This window comes from Pteropus alecto, unplaced genomic scaffold (genome assembly GCF_000325575.1).
Source record: "Pteropus alecto unplaced genomic scaffold, ASM32557v1 scaffold121, whole genome shotgun sequence".
Taxonomy (NCBI): Eukaryota; Metazoa; Chordata; class Mammalia; order Chiroptera; family Pteropodidae; genus Pteropus; species Pteropus alecto.
Window position 1 is genome coordinate 17154660 of NW_006434369.1, and position 25298 is coordinate 17179957.

The following is a 25298-nucleotide window of genomic DNA, read 5'->3' on the forward strand; positions in this document are numbered from 1 at the left end:
TGGCTTGAGAAGTTGATGTCACTAGTCCAAAGAAGAGCCTCACAGAAAGAAAGCCCAGCAAGTTATATCTCTGATTTCTTTAACAAATATTTATCGTGAACCCACTATGTGCCGGAAAGTAGGCCAACAGTAAGCAAGACAACACAGACAGAGCCTTGGCAGAGTCTGTGATTATTTCATACTTTACTGAGAGGTGGTGTTAACTTATGCTTAGCTCCTTTCATTTTAGTTCATGAAGTGAGGTTTGATCCTTTCTGGTGCTGTCCATGAGTAGAGGTACGGGGCGGCGGGGTAGGGGAAGAGCTACAGACTGTTTTATCTTACACTTAACTGCAAAGTCATGTTTCCTGGTAATTACTGTGTGTGGATTACGGAATAGTTCACCTTGTTTTACTTTGGTCTTTGTATGGGAATATCATTAGCATTTCTAACACATGCTTTTTTAAAATATAAATTGTGAAAATGGACAATTATTCAGCTGCAAGATAAAACCCAGAAGTCAGCATGATGACACCCTTTCTACCCTTGCCTTCCCACATGGGAAAACAAGTAGAGGGCCAATACAGTTCAGGGTAGGATTTGTGCAGACTAATTATTTTAGCCCCGAGGGTGCTGGGAAGGACTGGGAGAAGGCCGGCAGGTTCATGGACTCTCTTCCTTCCCACACTTCTCAGTAGTCTGCTGACAATAGAATTTTCACATGACCTCATTTTGATTCATTCTCCTGGATTTTTACAACTCGTGCCAAACCTGAAGGTGACTCGGTACTGATGGAATAAAGCGCCAAGGAATTGTATATTTAAGAAAAAAACAATTAAGTGCCAAGTGCCCAGCCTGAAGTTTATTTCATGCTGGAAGCTGCAAAATGCCGTAGGCAGACAGCAGATCCCTCTGTCTTTTCTTTACCTAAACTTCCTTCGTTTACAAGAGACTACAGCAAAGAGGATTCTTTCAATAGAGCAGAAGGCAAGGTTAGATCTCTGGCTTTCCGTAGGCCACTGGCAGCCTTTGTGTGATTGTGTATCTTTCTCTGGAGGTGGCCACCCCTTCACTGTGGTAGTGGGTAGACCTCATTGTTCATTGTGAGGTTTAACTTACAGAGCTAAACTGAAGGAAATGCATATCCTTTTCCTCTTTGATGCAAGCTGGAAAGATGATTTGGGAATAGAAATTCAACAAATATGTTCTCAATTCAGCTTGCCAAGATGAAGAACTAGAAAAAATATTGGCCCCTTGGAGATGTTTTTGTATTTGCAGAGGATGAAAGGAAATTCAGTCCAAAGGGGAGTCTCCCGGCCAGGATGGAAGAATTCCTGATGTTACTGATGAACCACTCTTCGCGCCCTTTCTTTCAGAAGGCCCCTCTTCTTACGTACACACTCAGGGACAGTTCCCACAGAGACCCTAGGACGGCAGTGGCTTTCTTACCCTTGCCCCACTTAACGCAGATAAATCCGGGATAAGCTAAGATGGTAGGCTTGGGGTCCATGAGCTTCATTTTTCTTAATACAAAACGAGCCTTTTTCTACAATTCCGTTTTAAAAACACACCTTCTAAATAAGAACAATAGCACAGGTTAAGCTGCCAGGTTTGACTACCTGCAAATAGGAGGATAAAAACCTTTCTGCACAAAAACTCGTAGAACTCTATTGTCCAAGAATGACAGCAACTCACCAGAATTCATACTGGTTTCGTAAGATTCCATCCAGACTTTCCATTGCAGAGAAGCACTTCTCTTCCACACAGGCCTATCCAGGTGTCATTCAGTGTCATTCATTTATCATCAGCCAAGCAACAGGTTCTTCTGAAATTCCCTTCTCAGGCTTCAGGAGCTGGGTGACTGCAGGCGGATTGGGAAGGACGCTGTGTCTGCCACACCCTCTCCCCTTTGGCTTGGACAGAAGCGGCAGGGGTCCTGGTTGATCCAGAAGCAGTTGGTGGCTTTTTTGTGGCAAATCATCATGACTATCCAGTGTCCAGCCATAAGCTGCAGGTGGGAGCCCTTCAGGCCTTCACTGTCTTCTTGTCCTCTCACAAAGGGGTTGGGTAAGAGGAGGCAGGCTCTGGTGACAACAACAAGCCCACTTCATTTCCCCACAGCTCCTCACAGGTTCCCTCAGCACTCTGGGCCTTGGCTGTTAACCCCCTACTCTCCGTCTGTGTCTGTGCGCATCCTCTCCCTCCTGGTGTTGTCTCCTGCTCCGCTCCCCCTCAGGCTGTCCCGCCCCTCTCTTCTAGAAACTTTTCTTGGAACTTGCCTTCTTGAGACCTTCCTTCTCAATAACTCCTCCCTGTTCCCACCTTAGGACTAGAAACTGCACCCCGATATCCTCTGTTCTAAAGTTGCCTCAAGAAAGGCACCAAGGACAAAGATGGCCTATGTGTAATGTGACATCTGGAGTCTGTTTAATACACACACACACACACACACACACACACAAACAAATGCTCAGTGAGTGACAAGAAGCCAAGGAGGTGAGATGCGCACATTGACAGTTAAACAGCAGGATGAGGGGCAACCGAAGTGCAGAGGATGTGGCCTTTAGCATGAAGGAAAGAGGACGATGGGGACTACTCCTGACCATCTTATGTGGTGGTGACGATGGAGTAAGAGAAAGTATATGTAAAGGGTCTGGCCTCAGTAAATGAATATTGCTATCATTAGTCCTGCCTGAATAGTTCTGGCAATTATCTTTCTGTAAAAATTGACACAAATTATTTGTTCATCCTTGACTTCACAGAAATCTAGTAAATACAAACTAAATAATATAAAAGAGGAAGTGAAAAATGGGGGATGTGTTTCTTGTGCTTAAATGCAAGATGCTGGGATTCACATGTTTAACTTAGAATGATTTGAAGATTCTGGAATTCTTAATCATTTGCTACTTCCAATAAGAAGTCTCCCTGTCTATGGGTCTTTCTACCTTAAAGTAATTTAGATAGTATTACTAGTAAAACAAAGATATCCAGTGGACGTTAAAATTTTTGTGCTCCTAAAGCTGAGGCAAAACTTGCCCCTTCTCCATTATCTTTCCTCTGTAATTGAGACCTCTGACCATTGTGATATTTAAACATGGGCCTATGCTGCCCTCTAGTGACAACTTAGAGAAGCAGAAAAGTGTACAAAATCAGCATTTGTGGGGAGGAAAATGAAGCTATCACCTTAAAACTAAGCATGTAAATGATCCCATTCTCTAAAGTGAGATTGCAAAAAGAAAACGCAAAACGGCATACCAAATTCTGCCAAATTATTTCTAATCTTGCTGAATAAGTAAGATTGATAGAAAACCAAATAGAAGATTGCTTTCATGGAAAAAATATATAAAGATATTTTGGACATTATATACGCATATGTGTATATATTTATATATATGTAGGCACGTTTTTAATGATCCATCTAATCCTACCAAAAATCAAATATATTTCATTTCATGTGACATTATGTATTAACATATCAATATGAGAGTTTATTTGGCATGATGGAGAATTTTGTCCGGCGCTGAGCACTGCTCCTTTAACTGTGGATCCATGCTCACTCTTCCTTGTGAGTCTGTGCACTCTGCCTTCCTGCATATTAACCCCTGTGTGGTCTTTACATGTACCAACCAGGGTAAGTCTCACTGCTTGTCAGTGGCATCCACACTTAGTAACAAGGTCAGGTAGAAATCTGGAAGGTTTCAGAAAAAATGATGTCTTATTGGTATCAAAGGCCCAGTGAAACACATCCATTATCCTTGGTATCTGATATTTCCTTGCAACATCCTGTGGCTTCCTGAAGTGGCCAGAACTATCAAAAATACAAGTGGCTATTTTAGGTGTTCATATTATCCATTTTACAGATGGAGTCAACCACACTGCTCTTTCTAGTGGTCATTTATATTTAACCTGTCCCATTCATTCAGGTGAGCTGACCTTCCTACCTAGGAAGCCAGTATATTTACTAAGCATAAACTATATGTGCCAGTTGATGTTCTAGGAAATAATCCTTGACCTTGAAGGGTTCATAGACTAATGAGGATGGTAGACATATGAACAAATACTAACAGAAAGGTACAGAGTGTCTTTAAAAGGTTGTCCAGGACCCTGTACCTCAGAAGGGGGTTAGTATCTGGGAGACATTCCCCCAAAACTTGATGTTTCTCATTTGTGTCCCCTTGATGGTCCAGTAACACAACAATGTGACTATTATAGCACCTTCAGTCTCTCCTTTGGTGAAAAGCTTTTTAATACATAGTACCAATGACATATCACAGCCTGGGTGACAGGTGGCTGTCTCTTTTCTCCTTTGTGGCTAAGGCTAGGGAATTCTGTCACTCACTGAGTGTATTAATTATCGATTGCTGTGTAACAAATTACCCCAAAACTTAGTGGCTTCAAACAACACATAGCTATTGTCTTACAGTTTCTGTGGGCAGGAGTCCACATGGCCTAGCTGGACTCTGAGCTTCAGGGTCTCCCACAGGCTGTAATCAACTGGGTTAAGACTAGCCTCCAACCTTATTCAATAATCGGTAGGTGTTTAGTCCATTTGGGCTGCAATGACAGAACACCACAGACTGGCTGTCATAAACAACCAAAAGTTATTTCTCACAGTTCCGGAGACGGGGAAGTCCAAGGGCGAGGTGTCAGCAGGTTTGGTATCTGGTGGAGGACCGCTTCCTGGTTCATAGCTGGCAGTTTTCTTGCTGCATTTTTACATGGTGCAGGGTCCCTTTTATGAGGGCACTAATCCTATTCATTGGGGCTCTACCCTTATAACCTGATCACCTCCCAAAGGCCACACCCCTAATACCATCACACTAATTCAACATATGAATTTGGGGGGACACAAAAATTCAGACTATAACAGAAGGATTCAGTTCCTCACCAGCAGTTGGACTGAGGGCCTTAGTTCCTTGCTGGCTGTTGACTGGAGGCCAGTGTAGTTCCTTGCCATGTGGACCTCAACGACATAGCAGCTTGCTTCATCAAAGCCAGCAAGAAAATCTGCTACAAGTGACAGTCTTATAACCTAATCATGAAGGGACATCTCATTATATTTGCTGTGTTTTATTAGTAAAAAGTGACTTACTAGGACCAGCTCACATTCAAAGTACAAGAGTGTGAGTACCGGGTGGTGAGAATAATTGGGGCCACCTTAGTATCTACTAAGTAGATACTCAGATGCTGGCCAGCTCTCAGCCAGTGTGTGGGTAGAGGCTAGGAATAACAAACTGAGTCAGACCTGGTTCCTGCCCTTGAAAACCTCAAGTCTATTAGAGACACACACAGATATGCAAACACAAGTGAGCCTGGACTATAACTCAAGTGTGCTGAGGGAATAGTGGGAGCACCAGAGGGAGGGAGGGAAGGGCAGAGTGGGGCTGAGAGCACTTTGCAGCCAGCATATGCAGTCTGTACTAGGATGCTGCCTGGGACTAGAGATTCCAGGGAGGGGATGGAGCAGGAAGTGGTCCAGAAGGGAGGTGCTTGCAGACAAGAATAGCAAGGAGAAGTGAGGCTTCATTCCAGATGACACAGCCCATGCAGAGGTCTCTGGGAGAGAGGGTGGTGGGTGTGTAGCAGCTTCAGGAGGCATTGTGCGCAGGGCTTGGGTGAGAGGGCCAAGAGGGAGGAGGAGGAAGGACCAAAGTTGTTCCAGGACTCTCTCCCAAACTTTGGGTCTCCACGTTATCCCAGGAGGCTTTGGGCCCATGAGGCTTTGGGCTCCTCCTCTCTTGAGCCTCTCAGTTCTTGAATTTGCTCAGCTCAGATCCTGTCATCAGGCTCCTCTCCAGCTCTCACAGACAGCATCATCTCTGAACCAGTCCACTGTTTGCCACTGTCATCCCTTCACCTCCCGCTCACTTATTTAATAGTAATGCAGCAAGAAAGGAGTTAGACATGCATCACTATTTCTGCTTTGTGGAACCAACAAAGAAGGGGAAGAGGGCTTAGATAACTGGATGGACAATAGCAGCAAAGCTGTACTCAGCACTTTCTGTCCCCAGCGTCAGTTACACTAGCAGCCCCGTCCTGGCTGACGTACTCTCTTCACACCCATTTCACATATCCTCACTGAGGCTTACGGAGGTGAAATTGGTCGATGGTGGAGCCAGAATTGACGCAGGCTGACTGGCTCCAGAACCTGTTCTCTTAACTGTTGCACCTCCCGCCTGTGTAGCAAGAAGAGTCTCTGTTGCAGCTCGCTCTGACCTGTCCTGTGTAGATGGGTTTGCTCAAGGCTGGGGCGGCCCTTACTGCTGAATACTCCAGTCCTGGCAGTCATCTAACTGAGCGAACACTAGTGAAGCCTTTGTGCCGGGAACTGTGCCAGGCATGGGGATCCCAGGTGAAAAGCTACATCTCCCTCTCGACAAGCACATGAGGAAACCGGATAGAACCGGACAGGAAACACCCAGGGAGCTTAGCAGATCCAGCGTGAGAGATCCTCACAGGAGTGAAGGAGAGAGTGCAGGGGGAGAGGGTGGACCCGAAAGGCAGATGAGAAGATCAGAGGAAGAGGGGGACCCCTCAGGAACTGTGTGTTATCTGATGGGCCCAACTGGAAGCCATCAGGGCTGGTCACTGGTTGGACAGGTAGGTGGCAAGGAAAGAGAAGTTAGGGATTCCCAGGCTCTGGCTTTGTCCCCAGGGCAGTGTGCCTGATGAGGTGTCCCTGTCCCAACCATGCCCTGGGCCTTAGCCTTCAGGGAACCAAAAGAGGAGGGGAACCGTTTCCCAACCGTCCTCACTCAGAATCACTGAGCACAAAGTGAGGAAACCCTCCCCACTGTGCCTGAGGTGACACCCTCTGCAAACAAACAAGGCCACTCCTAACTTAAAAAAGTCTTTTTTTTTTTTTTTTTTATGAAACATGACGAAACAGGGCAGGGAGACCACATAGTCCCACCCATGCACACACACTGTCGTTCTTATGTTTTGTTCTTTGAGAAAAAATGTTTGCAAGGCTGTGTTCCAGCCTGTCTTCACCACCCACCCTGCCTGAGTGCCCCTCATCCCTATCACCCTAATATCACCCTATCGATCCAGGACTGGTTGGCCAGAGGGCCTGTTGTAACAGGACAGCAGGTAGCAAAGGCAGGGGACTCTCTCCCAACACTGATGACAGTACAGCCTCAGAGAAGGCCCTGGAGAGGGGAACCTGCTGCTCAGTCCCACAGTGGGCAAAGCAGAGCAGAAGCCCCCACCCGAGCAGCAGCGGTGACAGGGAAAGGGAAGCCTGGCCAGTCTCTGAGGAAAAAAAGATGAGGCCTGAGTGGCTACCCCAGGCTAGAAGTTTGGGGGATTTACATCAACAGGAATCTCCAGCCCCTACAGCTGGAACAGTTCTGGGGTTTTCTTAACAGCCTTATTGAGGTATAATTTACACATCATAAAATTCATCCATTTTTAGTTTACAATTCAGTGACGTTCAGTGCAGTCACCACCAAAGTCCAGTTGTAGAACATTTCCTGCTCCTCAGAAGTTCCCCCCACAGCCTCTGCAGCCTCTGTTCCCACTCCCAGTGCCAGGCAACCAATAATCTGCTTTCTGTCTCTGTAGATTCGCCGCCTTTGGACATTTCATATAAATGGAATCATACAATCACTTAGCAAAATATTTCCAAAATTCACCCATGTTTCTTATCGCTAAATACTCTTCCACTGTATCTGATGTGCCATATTTGTTTCTCTAGTTGGAGAAACAAATGGACATTTGAATTCTATCTAATGTTTGGCTGTTATGAATAATGCTACAATGAGCATTCATTCACTGATAAGTTTTTGTAAGGACATATGTTGTTGTATGTTTCATAGGAGTGGAATTGCTGAATCATAAAAAGTTTATACTCAACTTTTTAAAGAAACTGCCAAGCTTTTCCATAGTAGCTATACCATTTTTCTTTCCTACCAGCAATGTAAGAGGGTTCTAGTTTCTCTACATCCTCGCCAACACTTGTTATTGTGTCTTTTTGAAACAGCATCTCATTGTGGTTGTGATATGCATTTATCTAATGACTAATAATGTTGTACATCTTCTTATGTGTTTATTGGATATTTTATAGTCTGTATAGTTTTCCTGGAGAAATGTCTATTCAAATCTTTGGCCCATTTTAATTGGGTTCTCTTACCAAGAGCCCCTTGTATATTCTGGATACAATATATAAAAGGCATATCCTTTATCAGATATGCCTTGTGAACATTTTCTCCCAGGATATGGCCTATCTTTTCATTTTCTTATGAGTGTCTTTTGGAGGGCAGAACTCTTAAATTTTGATAAAGTCCAATTGATCTTTTTTTTTTTCTCTTTTGGATCCTGCTTTTGATGTCATATACGAAATCTTTTTCCTAACCTGAGGTCACAAAGATTTTTTCCTTGTTTTTACTTCCAGAACTGTTATAGTCTTAGCACTTACATCTAGGTCTATGATCCATTTGTAGTTCATTTTTGTACATGATGTGAAGTAAAGGTCCAACTTTATTCTTTTGCACATGGATATCTAATTGTTCTAATAGCACTTGTTAAGAAGACTACTATCCTTTCGTCATTGAATTTGCCTTTGTTGAAAATCAGTTGAACATAAATGTAAGGGTTTATTTCTGAATTATCAATTCCCTTGATGTATCGCTACACCAATACCGCACTGTCTTAATTACTATAGCTTTATAGTTAGTTTTGAGATTGGAAAAGTCAGTCCTCAAATTTTGTTATCTTTCAAAATTGTTTCAGCTATGCTGAGTCTTTTGTATTTCCATATAAATCTTGAGATCAGCTTATCATTTTCTGCAAAAAAAAAAAAAATCATCTCTGAATTTGATAGGGATTATGTTAAATCTATAGATCAATTCAGGAAGAATTGCCATCTTAACAAGTTTGAGTCTTCCAATCCAGGAATATGGAATGTCTTCCATCTGTTTATCTTTTTTAATTTTCTCTTGACATTTTGTACCTTTCAGCATAGAGGTCTTGCATTTCTTTTGTTATTTATTTCTGAATATTTTATTCTTCTGATGTTATTATGAGTACAGTTTTCTTAATTTCATCTTCAGCTTATTTGTTGCTAGCGTGTAGACATACAGTCGACTTTTATCTGTTGATCTTGTATCTTGTGTCCTTGTAGGGCAGTATTTTTGTGTGTCAGAGGCACCTATGGTGTCAACCAAGAGAGTCACAGGCTCTTTGGGAGCTGGAAGCTCACATCCCTGTCTCCTACACACTGCAGGGGCCTCCCCTTCAGCCCCTCGGAGCACATCCAGGAGAAAGGTCAATTCACTAAAGGGTGGTGCCTAACTACTGAGCAGCTCCATTTGAAAGTTATTTAAACCATCTGATATCCGCATCCCTGTACCTTCTGCCCACTGGCGTGGATCTGCTCTCTGAGGCAAGGCAAACGACTATACTTCCACTTCCTTGAGACAAGGCCCCTTCACCTGGCCCCTTCATTGTGGCCCCAGAGCTGAGACCAGGCAGCCCTGCTGGCCTGTGTAGTGACAGCACAGTGAGACCATTAACTCCTGTCACCTGAACACCATGGTTCCCTTTACTGCAACCTAGCACTGCACTGCGTTTGGTGTCCACATATTACCTTCTCCCCAATAATATACGTTTGTGTCATATGAGATGGTAGAGTTATAACAGTTTTTTTAGATGTCGTATAACTACTATTTCCTTGGGAACTTCTGGTAGGTTCCCACATAGGGCAGAGGAGTGGAGGTAAATCGTTCAAGTCCTAGGCTCACATTTAGTTCTCTGTGAGCCAAGTGCTGCAGTGAATGTTTCTGTCAGTACATTTGGTTTCTGGCACATTTCCCAGAGATAGGACAGCTTCCACTGGTGGCGTGCAGAATGATTTTAGGAAATACTTAAGACATGGCAATAAACAACTCACAGTGAGAAAATTACTGTCTTTTTTTAAGTATCTTCCAATCTCTCTGATATGGCAAGGAGAAAGTCTATTAGTTTGGTATGTCTTTAATATCTTCTTTAACTCCTGGTAATCCTTTCCCCGCACCCCTACCCCTTTTCTAAATGAAGAGCAAGCCTTGGGAAAATAGCATAATTTAATAGTATTTGGTTTTTCATTGTATGTTTATTATTCATGGCAAGTGATACTGGTTTTCCATTTACAGTGATATTAAAAAGTTGTCTTTCAAAATAAATTAAAAAGTTGACGAGGAAAAATATTACCCAAACTAGAGGTGGTGTGTAGATATGGCCCAGGTGAAGGTGGTTTAGGATGTCCCACGTGTGGGACGCACTGCTGGGGGGCCAAGGGCCTCAGTCCCCACCGGAGTCGGACGTCTCCGTCTGTCATGAACTTGCCCCAGTCAAGCCATGTCCACACTCTGGGAGTCACTGTGGCCCTCTGTGCCAGGGTCTGACCATGGACACTAAACCTGTGTGCCTGTGCCCTCCTGCAGGTGCGGCGGGCTGGGACTGGTGCTGGCCAGCGCGGGCTTCGGCATGCTGACAGCACCCATCATCGAGCTGCACAACCAGAAAGGCTACTTCCTGCACCATATCATCTTCGCCTGCTGCACGCTCATCTGCATCATCTGCATCCTCCTACTGCCTGAGAGCCGGAACCAGAACCTGCCCGAGAACATCTCCAATGGGGAGCACTACACGCGGCAGCCGCTCCTGCCGCACAAGAAGGGGGAGCAGCCCCTCCTGCTCACCAACGCCGAGCTCAAGGACTACTCGGGCCTCCACGAAGCAGCGGCTACCTCCGCTGCAGGGGACGGGCTGCCTGACAACGCCACGGCCAATGGCATGAAGTCCTGTAGCTCTGGGCATGGCCTGCCCTGAAGGGGGCACCGTGGGCTCCCAGGTTCAGCGGCTGTTTGGGCACAGGTTTACAGACAGGGACCTGCAAGTGGCTGGGGCAGGAAAACCCAACTCTCATGCCACCGAATCGTGAGACTTTCAGCTGGTATGGGGAAATTCTGTCTTTCCAAAAACTCTTAAGGATCAAGTGTTCGAGGAAGCAAACTCTTTGGAAATAACCCTTCAAAACCTTCCTTTCTGCCATTAAATGTTTCTATTTATTTTGGTGATTTTTACGAGAAGCACTTTATTCCCTTTCCTCTCACTAATCTTGAATTGGAACCACCTCCTGCGGAAGAGGGACCCAGTCGCCCGAGGAAGATGCTGTAAGTAACCAGCGCAGCAGCCAGTCTCCTCCCTGCAGGTCAGCCACCGTTCTCGCCCGCAGCCCCTCAGAGCAGCCAGATGTCACCTCTGCCGGCCTGAGCTGCCCCAAGGCTGCCTACCTATGTACAAAGAGAGGCCCAACAGATCATAGAGCAGTTCCATGACTGCAGTTTAGACAGAGTGAAATGAAATGTAAATGATAGGTTTTTGCTAGAGAGTCTGTATATGGTTTGTAAAGGTTTTTTTTTCTATTTGTAAGGTCAGAGCTTCTGTTCCATGTGTTGGGGGAAAGCAGCTCACAAATATCATTAAAACCAACTTAGTCTTTCCTATGAGATAATCCTTTTCTACTTGATGCTGGAAGCTTTTTGGGGAAAAGCTTAAAACATTTCACCACAAATCTTAAATAATTAGTAGTAATGTCACCACAGTTTTCTGACACCAGTTTGCCTAGTTAAGATCACAACTAGCAAATGTGTTGAAGTCTGAGACATGTTAGCATTATTAATACTCCTTCCTAAATTTAGCTCCAGCAGAAAAGTTCCCTCTTCCACAGTCAGCTTTTTGCCAGCACTACTTGAAAACCATGGCTACTTTCTGGACTAAAACCAATAGGAAAAGAACTGAAATAGACTAAGGCAAACCCACAGGAGGGAGGGGTGCTCTCCCGAATATGGCCCGTCACCCACATCTTGAGCACACACCACGTAGAAATCACCAGCTTGGATGACTGTCAGCTCTCACTGACTTCACACTGAGAGACTGCAAAGCCTGTGGGAGACAGTCCCCCTCATGCCTGCCTTTGCCTGCTTCCTGCTTCCTGTCACTTCCGTCAGCAAAGAGGTGGGGCTTAAGGCAAGAAATGGGATTCTCACAGGTTAGTTCAGCTAACCTCTAGCCTCTTAAAAGCATCAAGACCAATTGAGAGAAAGCAATGAAAACCCCAATATCCAAGGGTTTTCATTGTGTTCTTCATTTTGTTCCAGACAGTGAAGCCTTCCTCTTGCCTTTCCACGTCAGGTTTTCTCCACCTGTCTGAGGAATGTTTCAAAGGAAACTTAGCCTCCTGAAAGACACTCAGGGGGCCACTAAGAAACAAGCTTCATTGGCACAGGTAGGCACCACCTTGAAGCAACATAGGTACCTGATATTTTGAACAACCTGGGTTCTTTCTAGAATTGTTCACCTCTCCACTTTGTGACATGTGTCTTTGCGATGGCTGTGTTCTTCCAGAGAAATCGTAGCCTCAGGTCTGTGTGAAGCGATTAGGTGACCTCTGATTGACAGTAGAACTCAAAGGGCCTAAAAAGAGGTTGATTAAACTTCCCTTTCTCCCCGTCCAGCTTTTCACCTGGTCTTACTGTCTCCACCCACCACTCTCCTCCAAATCTGGTAGACATCAATAGGAGCCTACTGACTTGATAAAAAACATTCTGAGGTGAACAAACTTGCAGGCATGTGTGAGTCCAGTGAGTAAACCATACTTTGTCTCATCAACGAGACCTGGCGTCTCCAGCCTTGTCCAAGGGCCAGCTTCCTAGAAAGGAAGGCCATCTGGCCAGTCTCCTCAGCTCCACCTGCTCCAAGCCCAGTTCATCTTTGCCTTCCCTCATCTTTTTAAGTCACTTTGGTTCCATATTTTGATGTTAATCAACATTAACCTTACTTTAAAAAGGCCTTTACAAATGTGCAGCCTTCGCGTGCCAAATACCTTTTGCCTTTTTTAGAGTACTTGGTACAAAGCCACCTGGCAGCAAGACCCATTAAATCCAGGACATGACATATGCAGCAGCCAAGTCACTGGGCAGTTGAGGAAGGTGGGAAGGAGCCAGAGAGGTCCCGGGCCCGCACCTCGCCAGGTGTATGTCTGTATCCATCATCCATCAAGCACTAGGACACCTTGCAGTCCCTTTACTGTACTGCAGAAGGACTTGTGAGTATTCTCTCACTGGTCGCAGAGATCTTTAAGAAACGGATTGAGCTGTAGAGTGCTGCTCGTAATCTCTGGGGAAGTGAAGGCAAGGCACAGCACTTACAAACTCCTGTTCCAGGGTCTCTGATCTCCATTTTAAATGACAAAAACACTGGTCCAATGGAGGCAGTCAGCACTGTCAACTTCAGCAATAGGACTAACTCATGGATGACTAGAAAAGAAGCTAACTATGAGGACTGGGCTCTCGGGTCCAAGGTCTAGCAGATGCACATGAGGCTGACTTGCCAACAATCGGTAGGTGATCTCTCTTGGCAAAGAGGTCCCTCAGCTCCTCTCTCCCAGCAGCCTCAGGATTAGGCTGAGCTCCTCTTCTGTTGCTGGTTCAGCTTAAGGATATATGAAGCTCTTGAGGAACACCTTTATGAAATGTAGCCAAAGCAGAAAAGCTTCCCTGTGGGCTGAGCCCCATAAAATCCCACAACAAATCGGCAAGGCAGCCAGGGCCCACCTGAGCCTGATACACGTTACGTCCTGCCTTGCTCTGTGTGGGAGGGAGCTGCGGCCACCAGCTCCCTAGCACCCGTTGATCGTGCTTGGACTCCTCAGTCCTGTTTCCTTCGTGGTCAGTAAGGAAACACTTCTCAGGCACCTGCGATTTTCAAGTCCACCCTCCCTACCACCTCCACTCCCACTGCCCGGAGAAACATCCCGAGGTATGTGCTGCAGCTACTCCCCTGCACCAGCTACTCCTGCATCCTGCTATCCTATCAGGGAGCTGTGATCCCCTTTCAAAAGTTATACACAAATGTGAACACCTGAGACAGGGCTGAATAGCTAGCTCTTCATTTTGTTCTTTTCCAGAAGTCAGTAATAACTCTTATCAAATACCCTAAATACTAGTACCCAGGACATATAGGAAAAAGTTTTAAATGTTTTGTTTTCTAAAAGAGTATAACCACAACTAGAGGAAGGGGCTGGTAAGTTGTTCTGGTCACAGAACAGAAAACAAAAATAAACCTCGTAAAGGAAGTGTTGCACTCAAACATTACCACTTCCTAGAGCCAAACAAGAAATGACTGAAGTGCCATTAAATGAATTGTGTGACCATGGCATCACCCAGCCTCTAGGTGGCGCACGGGCACACGCACGTGCAGGGGAAGGCCCACACTTCAACCCTTTCTTTTAAAGGACACCTCACTTTAATGTATTGGGTTTTGGAAAAGCAGCACAGTGTGTTATGTCTAGTGGGAATAGTTCCCTCCTTCTTGTCCTTTCTGCAACCCCAACATTTGAGGTTTCTAGTAAGAACCGTGTTACTGTACATGTCAACCGGGATCACTCTGGAGGTGCTCATTCATAGCACAAGCCTAAATAGATTCTGAACTGTCGTTCAAAGCTAAATGTCTGCATGATGTCACATCTGTTGTACCTTTGGGGAAAATTTGTATGTAAATGTACAGAAATAAAAATGTTGCCCCATTAACAGATTTCCTCTAGAATGTCTTCCCTACCTCATCTGATAGTATCCAATGGAGGGCATTTCATGACCATTGACTACAAGTAATAAAAACTTTATTCAGATCTTGCTGCGTCCCTACTTTAGCGCCTCTGTAAACCAAGTCTTCTCTCAGCCTGGGAACAGTGGGTGGCCTCTCATCTGCTTGCAGAGTCCTAGTCTTAAAGGCAGGCATTGGGGCGGCAGAGACAGGATTAAACATAACTTTATTTAGTGCCCCTCTCAGACCACCTGTGGGGGCCATCAGTAAATTTAAGAGTTCTTTTCTCTTGCATATTGATGTCCTGCTAATCTGTGGCCTGCAAGTTCTTAGGTCAAAAAATGATTATCTTACACTGTGATTCTGTTAGGAAAGACTGATAACCCAAAACGCTCTTCTTTAATGTAGTATTTTTTTAACAAGAAAACAATGTTTCTTTAATAAAGTATTTATACCAAACTCTTCTCTCCATAGGCCTGATTTTGTGTTACTTACTCTTCCTAGAGAGGTGCCCACTGTGCTTCTAAGCTACAATGCTGATGGCTGAGGCCTCAGAGGTTAGCATAGGAAGTCTGCTAAGGAGGGAAGCATCTTAAACTCCAGACCTACTCCTTTGACGTGCCATATGTCCTGGCCAAAGTGTCACCGCCTCTGGCTGCTTACCAGTGCCTTAATGCGAGCCTTTTGCCATTGCATGAAACATGTTACAGAACCCTAAACTATCTTCTAGTTACAAGAGGGATCCAGACACTTACAGATTAGAAAGTTCTTTACAGTGGTCCTCAACCCTGCCTGTGCTGAGAAGCACCTGGGAGCTTTTAAAGCCAACCAAATCTGGGCCCCAGGCCATCTGAGTCTCTGGGGAAGGGTCACGCATAGGTAATCTGTAAAAATTCCCTAGAGATTCGAATGTGAAGCCAGAGTTCAAAGCCACTGACCTGTGAAATATTGGCTTTTGGAAAAAGGTGTCAAAAAAATGTGCAGCATGTGGTACTAGAAAGATTGGAATCCACTTCGAGCAGCAAGCAGAAAAAGGCTAAGGCTTAAGGATGACCAAAGCAAATACTTGAGACCGGGGCGGGGGGAAGGAAAGACAATAACAGAAAGAGCAAGCATTTGAATCCACAAAAATGAAGTAGGTAAAACCAAAATTGACTTCTTTTTTTTTGCGTTTTTTTTAATCCCAAAATTGACATCTTAATTGCCATGGCACTTATAGTTTGCCAAGTTTTTCTGTGTATTTAATCCTAACAATAACCCAGCAGAGTGGAGATTATTCCCCTTTTATAGGTGAAGAAACAGGGCCCAGAGAGGTTAGAGACCACCAAAACCACAAATCTAGTGAGCGTGAAGAACGGGGCTCAAACCCAGGCCCAAAAGAACACAGCAGGAGGAGACTTGCCGGGGAAGGACTTGGCTAGAACGGAAAGGAAAGGAGACAACCTGAAGCATATTTTATAAGACTTACTACGTTAATTCTAATTAGAAATGGACATAACAGAGTCATGACTAATTTAACCCTTTAATCTAATTAGCCTCCTTCAATACTAACAAAATCTCATTTTAACCCCTTTTCTCTATTACTGAGCAGTCACAAGGAAACTACTACCCATTTTGCTTTTCTCCTTCCCCAGCTTGATCAATTATAGCCTTTTGGCCCATACTCTGGTGAGGGGAAGAAGGAAAATTAATAAGATTAGCTCTTTAAAACAAAATATAAACACATTACCCTGGTGACAAACAGTGAAATTCAATCCATTTATTTAAATGTATATTGTACATAAGTTACAAATCCTCACTTCTGCCACTCAGCTAGAACTTTTCAGGAAAAGCCTCCATTTCTTCCTTGATCCTGTTTTCTACAAGTAATGCGAAGTTACTGTCTGTGTTTTGAAGGTTATAGCTGACAAACACCTGCTTGTTGGTCTTCCTGGCTAAAAAGAAAACACATTGACACAGGCATGACTGAAATACTTGGAGGTTCTATGTGCCTCAGACCTACTTTACAGCTGAGAAATGCTTGGAAAAAGAATGGAGTTTTAGGGAGAAAAGAAAGTTCTAATTTTTATGACTCTTCACAGGTAGCTGCTGCAAATGCAAACTAAAGTCATTTAGATCCTTTCCTAGTCTCTAAAACAGTGGTTCTTAAAGTGTGGCCCTCATATCAGCAGCATGAGATGCAGATTCTCAGGCCCGCTTCCCCCTCAACCTTCCCTCCTAGGCTCACTGAATCAGAGAGGCTGGGGTTGGGGCCAGTGAGTTATGCCCACGAGCCCTGTAGGGGATCTAAATACTAAAGTTTAAGAACCACTGCCCTACATAAAGGGTTGGTTTGTTTTACTTTGCAAAAACACCAATAATATTAAAGTATTTAAGATAAAATATTCAAGTTCTCTTTCAGTACCACCCTCTCTACCAATTCTGCCCTGCTCCCAGAGATAATCTTACACTTCTACATTTCTGTGCCTGTACATACACACAAATGTCTAATTTTCAATTTGATGTTGAATATATGTTTTAGCCCTTTTCTACAGAACCAGTAATAGTCGAGGTATACTGCTCCAATTATAGAAATCAAGCAAAATCACATGCCCACAATCTGAAAGACAAGACAAATATCCTGAAGTTGAGCAGTAAGCCTAAAACAGTCAAATACTGCTGGGGCCTCTGCCTTCGGCCTCACCCCACACACAGGGCAGGTGCAAACTCCTCCCCACAGAAGCATGCACCCTACCCTCCCACCCCACAGACTTCAGATGACCAAGACAGCCTCAGCATCAAAGGCAAAAAGGTGCTGAGGTGAGGAGAGGTGAAGCTGGGGCCTGTCAAGTCACATCCACTCAGCCTGCCCTCATTCAGTGGCAGAAAATTCCCTGTCCCCAAGGTGGGATACTCTGATTCCAACTGCTCTACTTGCTAAGACAGAGTCTTACAGGGAGCAAAACTATCTGCCTGTATCGTCTGCCTAGCAGACCAGCTCTGCCCTCCAGAGCCACACAGAATGAGGGGGGCCCCATCCACGCTACAGCCCTCCAATACCTCCAAGGTTACTCTGAACCCTTTAGATCATTTATTTTCCAACTTCCTTTCATCTTCCATGCACGATACTGTTTTGGGACATCGCTCTCTTCTCATTACCCCTCTAGACAACTGATGATGGTTAATGCATTTTCAACTAATATGCATAATAATAATAATAGTAATAATAATAATAATAATGTATTTTAAACGGCACAAGGCTGCACTGGACAGCCTGTTTGTAATCTCAGCATTACCAGCCTTTGGTGATGCCAGCAGTCACACCACACCACTAATTTTTCAAGTTTATTCCATGTGCCTGTCCTTGTTGGACAGTGGCTGAAAGCTGCCAGTTTTTGCTCAATCAGGCAGGATAAAACCCTTCATTAATATTTGACTTTAATAAGTTGGTAAGGATATTTATTATTTATCTATATTTCAATTGATTTAGATTATAAATTGATGTAAACCATATGAGGGGAAAAGTTAATTTTAAAAAGCCCCAACATTTGCACAAACCTCAAAAACAAAACAAAAAGAATCCTAGTTTTTTGCATACAAACTACTAGGCCTCCATCCAAGGACACCCTAAAGCCCATCTTACTTTATTGGCACTAACAGACTCTGTCATCCACACTGTGGCCACCCACCCAGTTTTCTGTTTCTAGACCTATGAACACTCCCATGTCTTCATCGGACCAGGCAGGGCACACAGTGGTCCATTTGATATAGAGGTGTTACCCCTCAAACATTGGTAATACACGGTGAAGTACGAGGAAGCAATCATGTCTTCAACTTACTTTCATGTGGTTCAGAAAAAAACAATGTGAACCTAAAGAGAGGATGACAAGAACTAGGAATCTGGGTGAAGGCTAAGTAGGAGTTCTTTGTACCTTTTTTTGCAACTTTTCTGTAAATTTAAAATTACTTCCTAGTAAGAAGTTACCAAAATAACTTACTAGTCAGGTTTCTCTAACTTCAGGCTAAAAAAAAAGTACTGTGGATGTTCCTAAAATGCTGCTGCCACCGCCCTCATGGTCTCTGCCCTACTCACACACAGAACGCAGTGTGGCAAGTCTAGTATGACCTACCCTCAACCTGTCCACACCGCCTAGGCTCCACCTGAACTGTGTGGCTATCCTGTTTACATAGGTACATTCCACTTATGATGGATCCAGTGGATAGACTGTCAACACAACTAAAATGGGCCTCATTCACTGTACATCACCAGCACCAGGACACGGGGGCTCTAGAACTGAACTGTCTGGGAACACTGGTGACAACAAAGACTGAAGAGGAGACAGAGGCTGCCCTACTGTTCGAGGTCCCTGGGTACCCTCTAATGACCTGCTGATCGTGCGCACTGGCCAAGGGCAGAACACATGTTGTCCTTACCTGAACTATCTGGGTATTTAAAAGAAGTATGTGTTTGCAGTGCGGGAGAGGATGGAGCCTTCAACCTCATGTTCTTGCTTAACACTGACTCTATGCCTCCCTCTGGCCAGGCCAATCTCCCTTCTGAACTCTGAATGATGTCACAGGAAATAAAGGACAACCCTCTTGCACTGCTGGTACTCTGCTCCACAGGCCCCACTGAGGCCCAGGAGCATTGTGGGCATCATTCACACTCTCCACCCATAAGGAGGTAATGTGCTTAGAGAAGGGAGCCAAATCACCTGTCACTCATTGGCTTGGATGACAGCCAAGGTACAACGTGGGAGTCTCCTGAGAACACACTATCCCTAAGACAGTGTTCGTACCATGTGGGCATGGAGATACTCTCCTTAAAGAGGACCCAGTATACAAAGGTCTGCGCTTATGCTATAGTGATAAGTTCATCTATCTTTCAGTATAAAGATTCTTTTTTCTAAAGTGACTTGCCTCATGGTTCCATGCAATAGTCAGGACCACCGTGGGTACATACCTAAGCGCTGGGCAAGGCCAGTGGAGGTCGTGTCAGAAGTGTCTCCGAGGAGGGAGGTGGACACAGGGATGGAGTCCTAAAAGGAAAACAGAACACAATGCTGCTTCTCCATCAGCCAATCTTCTGTGACTTCTGATTCTTCATGAGGGTGGTAAGAGCAGGTTCTGGGGAGTTAGACACATTAACCAAGAGAAAGAAGGTCTGGCATCTGTGTCAACAGCCAGGTAGGTTGACCCTCTAACGCATATGAGATCATATAGATGGGAGAGATGAAGAGAAGTCACCTGAAGCTGGCATCATAATGCTATCACTAAGCTCTAGGACTTACTTCATATAAAGGGCTTGTTTTAGTGTTGGAAACTCCAAAGTATGCTGACGGGCAGTATTACGACTAACATTGAAACCAGTAGGATCATTAAGGCCACAGCAAGAAGAAAGCCATCAGAGTCCAGGTGCCAAGTGCCTCCAGGTCCCTCACCCCATGTTAGCCAGCAGGTGGAGAAGGCAGGAGCCTAATCTCATCTGGACCTGTAAGAGAACACACAGCTCCATTCCCCTAAGGATGTCTGGGCTCTTCAGGGTCAAGAAGGGCCCTGTGACTTTGCAAATGGGCACCAGCCATCAGCATCCAAATAATGAAATAAAAACTTTTGAATACGCTTGGCCAATCTTCATTTCAGATAAGCAATAAAACTAAAGATAAACAAATGTGGCCCTTCTGAAATCTAGAGGTAATCTTACTTCCAATTACTTTGGAAAGAACTCCCCTTACCATTTAAAAGGCCTAGCTTAAAAGAAAAAAAAAATAATAAACCCACTAACTTATAATATTGCCAAAATTACTTTTATCCTGAGCACAAATCAGAGACTGCTCCTTATCTAAAGGTTCAAAGTCACTTCAATATGAGACAGAATTTGTTCAGTTCTATAAAAGACTATCAGAAAACACAGGATAACAATGAAAGCATTTACTACATGCTTTTTTTTCTTGAAAAAGATACAAAAATATGATCTTAGTGAATTTTCTATTTACAGATTTCAAGTTCAACATTTAACTATTAACAGTATAGTTAAACCTCCTGAAAATAGAAAATATATCTTAACTGGGCAGCTTTTTCTGACCAAAAACAAAACTAAAAACCCGATATTCTTACTTTTAATACTTCATTATTTCTGAAATCATATTATGCCAAGCTGGTCTCCAGGCAGACAAATGTCTAGCTGGTTTTACCATGGCTGGAGCACTACTTTCCACTTATGCAGGTAGGCTAGATGCACCCTAGATTATCTGAGCACACAGGATCCCATGGGCCCTCTTCCCAGGTCCCAGGCCAGCTTTCTTCATGTTAGTGGGACCCTGCGTCATCCTTGTTCTACAGCCTTTCTTGGCATCACAATCAGACCTGCCTGATGCAAGGCAAGCCAGCTAGAAGAGCAACAGAATTATGTGATTTTGTTCTATATGGTCCAGTCTTACATGCTAGGGTTTAGGCGGTAGGGAGGAAGGGGGAGACCTCACAGACCCTTTTGTGCCATCCTCCACTCATGGGTCAGTAAACTTTTTCTAAGAATGGCCAAATAATAAACAGTAAAGTTTTTATGGACCACCAGGTCCAATAGCAACTGCTCAATTCTGCCATCAAAGTGCAAAAACTGTGACAGACACTACTGAATGGATGGGTATAGCTGTGTCCTGATACACCTTATCATAAAAGTAGACGTGGGCCAGCCCACAGGCCACAGTCTGTCCCCTGCCTAAGCTATGGCCTGTACCTCTTTTCTCCAGCTGACTGGTCTCAGCCCCTGGAGGGCAGTGTCCAAGCACACAATGTGGTCAGTCAGTAGGAATGGTTCTTTTCCTTTTCCTGCCCCAGTCTTGATGTAGGGTGACTTTCCAGTTGACACAATACACCATACTGAGATCTATGATTACCAAGTGGTCAGACCACCAAAGCAGTCCACAAGTAGAGCCTTGAAACTGATTCAAGGAAATGATGCCTGGTCGTACCACAGCCGTACACACTGTTAATGACTACAGCCTAAGGATTAGGAAAGAAAGAAGGTGAAGAGACTCCAGGGTGCCATGACCTACAAACAAACAGCCCTGCCCATCACCCCCCTGCTCTTCTAGGCCCTCCTCCTCGCCTCCAATGAAAAAAGACCTGGAACTGCCACCTTCCCAAAGACTCACCTGCTGCTACCCACCAGAAGAGAAACAAAACACACACAGGAAAAGAACAGAAAGAAGGAAAAGGGCATACAAGAAGGGACACCGGAAGGGAAGAGGGATACTATGTGAGGACATCCAGAAGTCTTACTCAGAGGCTGTCTCCTTCCCAAAGCTTTGCTCAGGTCCTGCCTGATGGCTCGATCCTCTGATTTCTTACTATCCCTGGAGCCCCTCAGTGATCACAATCCTGACTGGCTGAGGTTACCAGTAGAACTCCTTAGCAAATGGGGAGTTCCCTGAGAGTGCCTCACTCATTCATTCAACGAGGATTTAATGAACAGCTTGTCAGGCACTAGGGATACAAAAACTCATAAAACAAACAAACCTTACCACCACAACAGACACCAACAAAAAACTGCAGAGGGAGCAACAGCTGGGGGCATGCCAATGTGCTAAAGCCACCAAGTGAGGGAGGTGGGTGGGAGCAGGACGCTCTCTCAGGTAACAGGGCCTGGAGGATCACTGTGAAATCTATGGACTATGCTCTGAGTTTCTCTCATGAAAGCTCTGTAGCAGAGGAATGACAACATCTAACTGCAGTCCGCTGCCCCAAACAGAACTGGCTATAAGGCACTGTTGTGGGTTGAACTGTATCCTCCAAAAAAATATGTCCAGGTCCTAACCCTAGTACCTGTGAAAGTGACTTTATTTGTAAATAGGGTCTTTGCACATATATTTAAGATATAACTTAAGATGAGGTCATACTGGAGTAGGGTAGACCCTTAATCTTTTATGACTGGTGTCTTTATAAGAAGACACAGATAAACAGAGACACACAGAGAAGAAGGCCATGTGTCATTGGAAGTAGAGATTGGAGTGACGAAGCTGTAAGCCAAAGAACACCAAAGATTGCCAACAACACCATAAGGTAGGAGAGAGGCATGAGATGATTCCTCCCTCAGAGCATCCAGCATAAACCAGTGCTGCCAAAACCTTAATTTCAGACTCTGGCCTCCAGAACTGTGAAAATAAATTTCTATTGTTTTAAGCCACCCAGTTTGTGATACTTTGTTACAGTAGCTCTAAGAAAGTAATACTGGAAGCAAATGAGGGAATTAACCAAGGAGGAGAAATGCTGCAGGCCTGTTCTTTTTTATATTCCACACAAGTGAAATCATGGGATATTTTTCTCTGTCAGATCTATTTGACTTAACATAGACAAGTGTGTTCTGACTGACAGCAGTGCTCACAGATTCACTGACATTCCACATGTGGAGTGTGGAAGAGGGAAATCAAGAATGACTCCGAGGTTCCGGTGGAGTTACCATTAACAGAGATGGGCGGGTTGAGGAGCAGGTTTGAAGGAAGAGGTCAAGAGTTTGGTCTTGAACGTGTCTAGTATGAGATGTCTATTAGACTTCTAAGTGGAGACACAAGAGTCTGAAGTTCAAGAAAGAGGTCTGAACTGGAAACATAGATAAATGTCGGTGTGGTCAATACAGAGATATGACAACTAAGAAGTGGATGCCATCACCCAAGGCGCGAGCGTAACCGGGCAGCAAGAGGTCCCACGATGAAGCCCTTGGACACGCCAACTAGAGATGGAGAGAGGAGCCAGCAGAGGTGCAGGAATGGAGGAAGGGGCCCTTCTGGAGTTCCACGTGCTAGCCTGACCGCACAGTTACCCTCGGGGCGGTGCATGTCCAAACCGACCCTCAGCCCGTTCCCTAAGATATCACAGGAACTTTTCTAGAGAGCCCCAAGGGCCCCAAGTCCCCCAAAAACCTGGTGCCCACGCCGGCGCCTTGAGGTCACCGCCAGCGCCCAGACTCCTCGCTCACTTTCCGGACCAGTCACCCCCACCCTCCACCGGCCCGGCGGCCTCGGGACCGCCCCCTCTCCTCCCGCACCCCTAGACTCTCTCTCCCCTTTCCTCCGTCCCCGCTCGCCCCAGCCCCGGCAGGCACTCACGTAGCGGCTGCACATGGCCACGGCGAGGTTGCGCAGGTGCGGTGTCGCTCCCACCCACAGGAAGAGCGAGTCTGTCAGCCGCATGACGTGGAAGTGAACCAGCTGCTCCCACAGTCTCGCGCTGAAGTTATGCAGGGAGACGTCCCCGCCCGCGGTGGCCCACTGCCCCTCCATGCCGCCGGCGGGCGCCGGGCCCCAAGCGCCGCGACCCGCGTCGGGTGTGCTGTCGCGGGTCCCGCTAGACACAAGCAGGAGAGCGCCGAGCTGCCGAGCGCGCCTTCGCTTTCGGTCCCGGGAGTGGGTGGAGCTTAGGGTGGGAGTGGGCGGGGCCCATGAGGACGGGGCCGGACAACTCCCCCTGTCGGTGCAGGCAAAGCCCTGGCGGCAAAGTCCTGCCGGCTACTCGCGGCTCTTCAGTACGTCGTTGGACCGGCAGCAAAACTCGCTCTCGTCACCAGCAGGGGCAGCGCCGGCGTTCGCCTTGACCTCAGGAGCCCACTGCTGCCCCGCAGAACTCGCCCTCACTTGTTCTCTTCTTCTCCACGCCAATTAGTGCAGACTAATAGCACCGATGTGCTGGAGCTAGCCGCATAGTCTTCCCAAGTTGTGACACTTCGCCCTGCGAAGACAATCCCGTTTTAATTATGTAGTTTAATAATTTAAGCACCCCGAAAACAGCCACCTCCCATCATACTGACTTGGGTTTGGTTTACCAAAATCCTCCACTTCCTGGCAGCTTTTTAACTCAGATGCCTTGAATGTAGCTAGCCTTCAGAATGGCAACAATATTGGGGAAAGGCCTCTAAAAAGAAAAATTACGTGGACTGAGTTGATGGGAGTTTGGATTCAGACCTACCCCTCCCACCTCCTCAAGCTGCAGTCATGTACAAGCGTGGGCCTTGAAATACTCTTTTAACCTACCTGGGACTCAGTTTGCTCATCTACAAAATAGATATAAGAATAGGTACCTCTCAGAGAAGTAGAAAGAATTATAAGTAAATATATGGGAAGCACAGTGAATGGTGGCCATTATTATCCTTGTTGAGTGCCTTTAATTTTAGTCACTTTGAAACACTACAGAGTTGAAATAAAGAATCCTTCAGTGTATTAAGAGAGAATGTTTGCAAACAGGGCCCAATTTGTCAGATTCTGTTACAACTAACTGCTGGATTTTAAGTCGGAACTATCATAGTTCTGCTTTTTAAATCTCTAATAGGTCTAAGTTGACTAAATTAAAATTTTAAAGGATATTTTTATGGGTTTGTTCTATTTGCTAATTATTAATGATTCAATAATATGGTTAATTTTTAGGTCAATTTTTAAACAGCTTTATTAAGGTGTAATTAACATACAACTGCCATATTTAAAGTATACAAATCAAAGTTTTGACACATATATATAACCCATGAAACCATAGCTGCAATCAAGATAGTGAACATGTCCACCACTACTAAACAGTTCCCCAAGCCCCTTTGTAATCCTTCCTGCCTTCCCTCCCACAACCCCCGCCCCCCACCACAACCACTGGTCTGCATTTTTTCACTACAGATTAGTTTGCATTCTCTAGAGTTTTACATAAATGGAATCATACAGTATGTATAATTTTTGTGTCTGCCTTTCACTCATAATTATTTTGAGATCCATCTGGGT

General features: G+C 45.1%; 2 protein-coding genes across 2 annotated transcripts in view; one reads left to right on the forward strand and one right to left on the reverse strand.

The window, feature by feature from the left end:
* Positions 1 to 14654, forward strand: part of SLC22A23 (solute carrier family 22 member 23) — a 175575-nt gene extending 160921 nt beyond the window's left edge. Inside the window, exon 11 of the mRNA XM_025044915.1 lies at positions 10404 to 14654. Coding sequence (XP_024900683.1) covers positions 10404 to 10791 — 388 coding nt within the window. The 3' untranslated portion in view covers positions 10792 to 14654. The remainder of the gene's footprint in view (positions 1 to 10403) is intronic.
* Positions 14655 to 16309: 1655 nt separating this feature from the next.
* On the reverse strand, positions 16310 to 23947 carry PSMG4 (proteasome assembly chaperone 4). Its single transcript, XM_006909302.3, has 3 exons — positions 23649 to 23947; positions 19508 to 19583; positions 16310 to 16499 (listed from the first exon to the last, which is right to left on the reverse strand). The coding sequence occupies exons 1-3, from the start codon at positions 23820 to 23822 to the stop codon at positions 16378 to 16380; spliced, it is 372 nt and encodes a 123-aa protein (XP_006909364.1). The 5' UTR covers positions 23823 to 23947; the 3' UTR covers positions 16310 to 16377.
* Between the last annotated feature and the right edge of the window lie 1351 nt (positions 23948 to 25298).

Excerpts from the sequence above, each read along its gene's own strand:
- PSMG4 (XM_006909302.3), bottom strand. The coding sequence starts at position 23,822 with ATGGAGGGGCAGTGGGCCACCGCGGGCGGGGACGTCTCCCTGCATAAC. Across the intron at positions 19,584-23,648 it reads TGGCCATGTGCAGCCGCTAC|GACTCCATCCCTGTGTCCAC; the intron begins GTGAGTGCCTGC and ends TTTTCCTTTTAG. Across the intron at positions 16,500-19,507 it reads TGGCCTTGCCCAGCGCTTAG|CCAGGAAGACCAACAAGCAG; the intron begins GTATGTACCCAC and ends TTTTCTTTTTAG.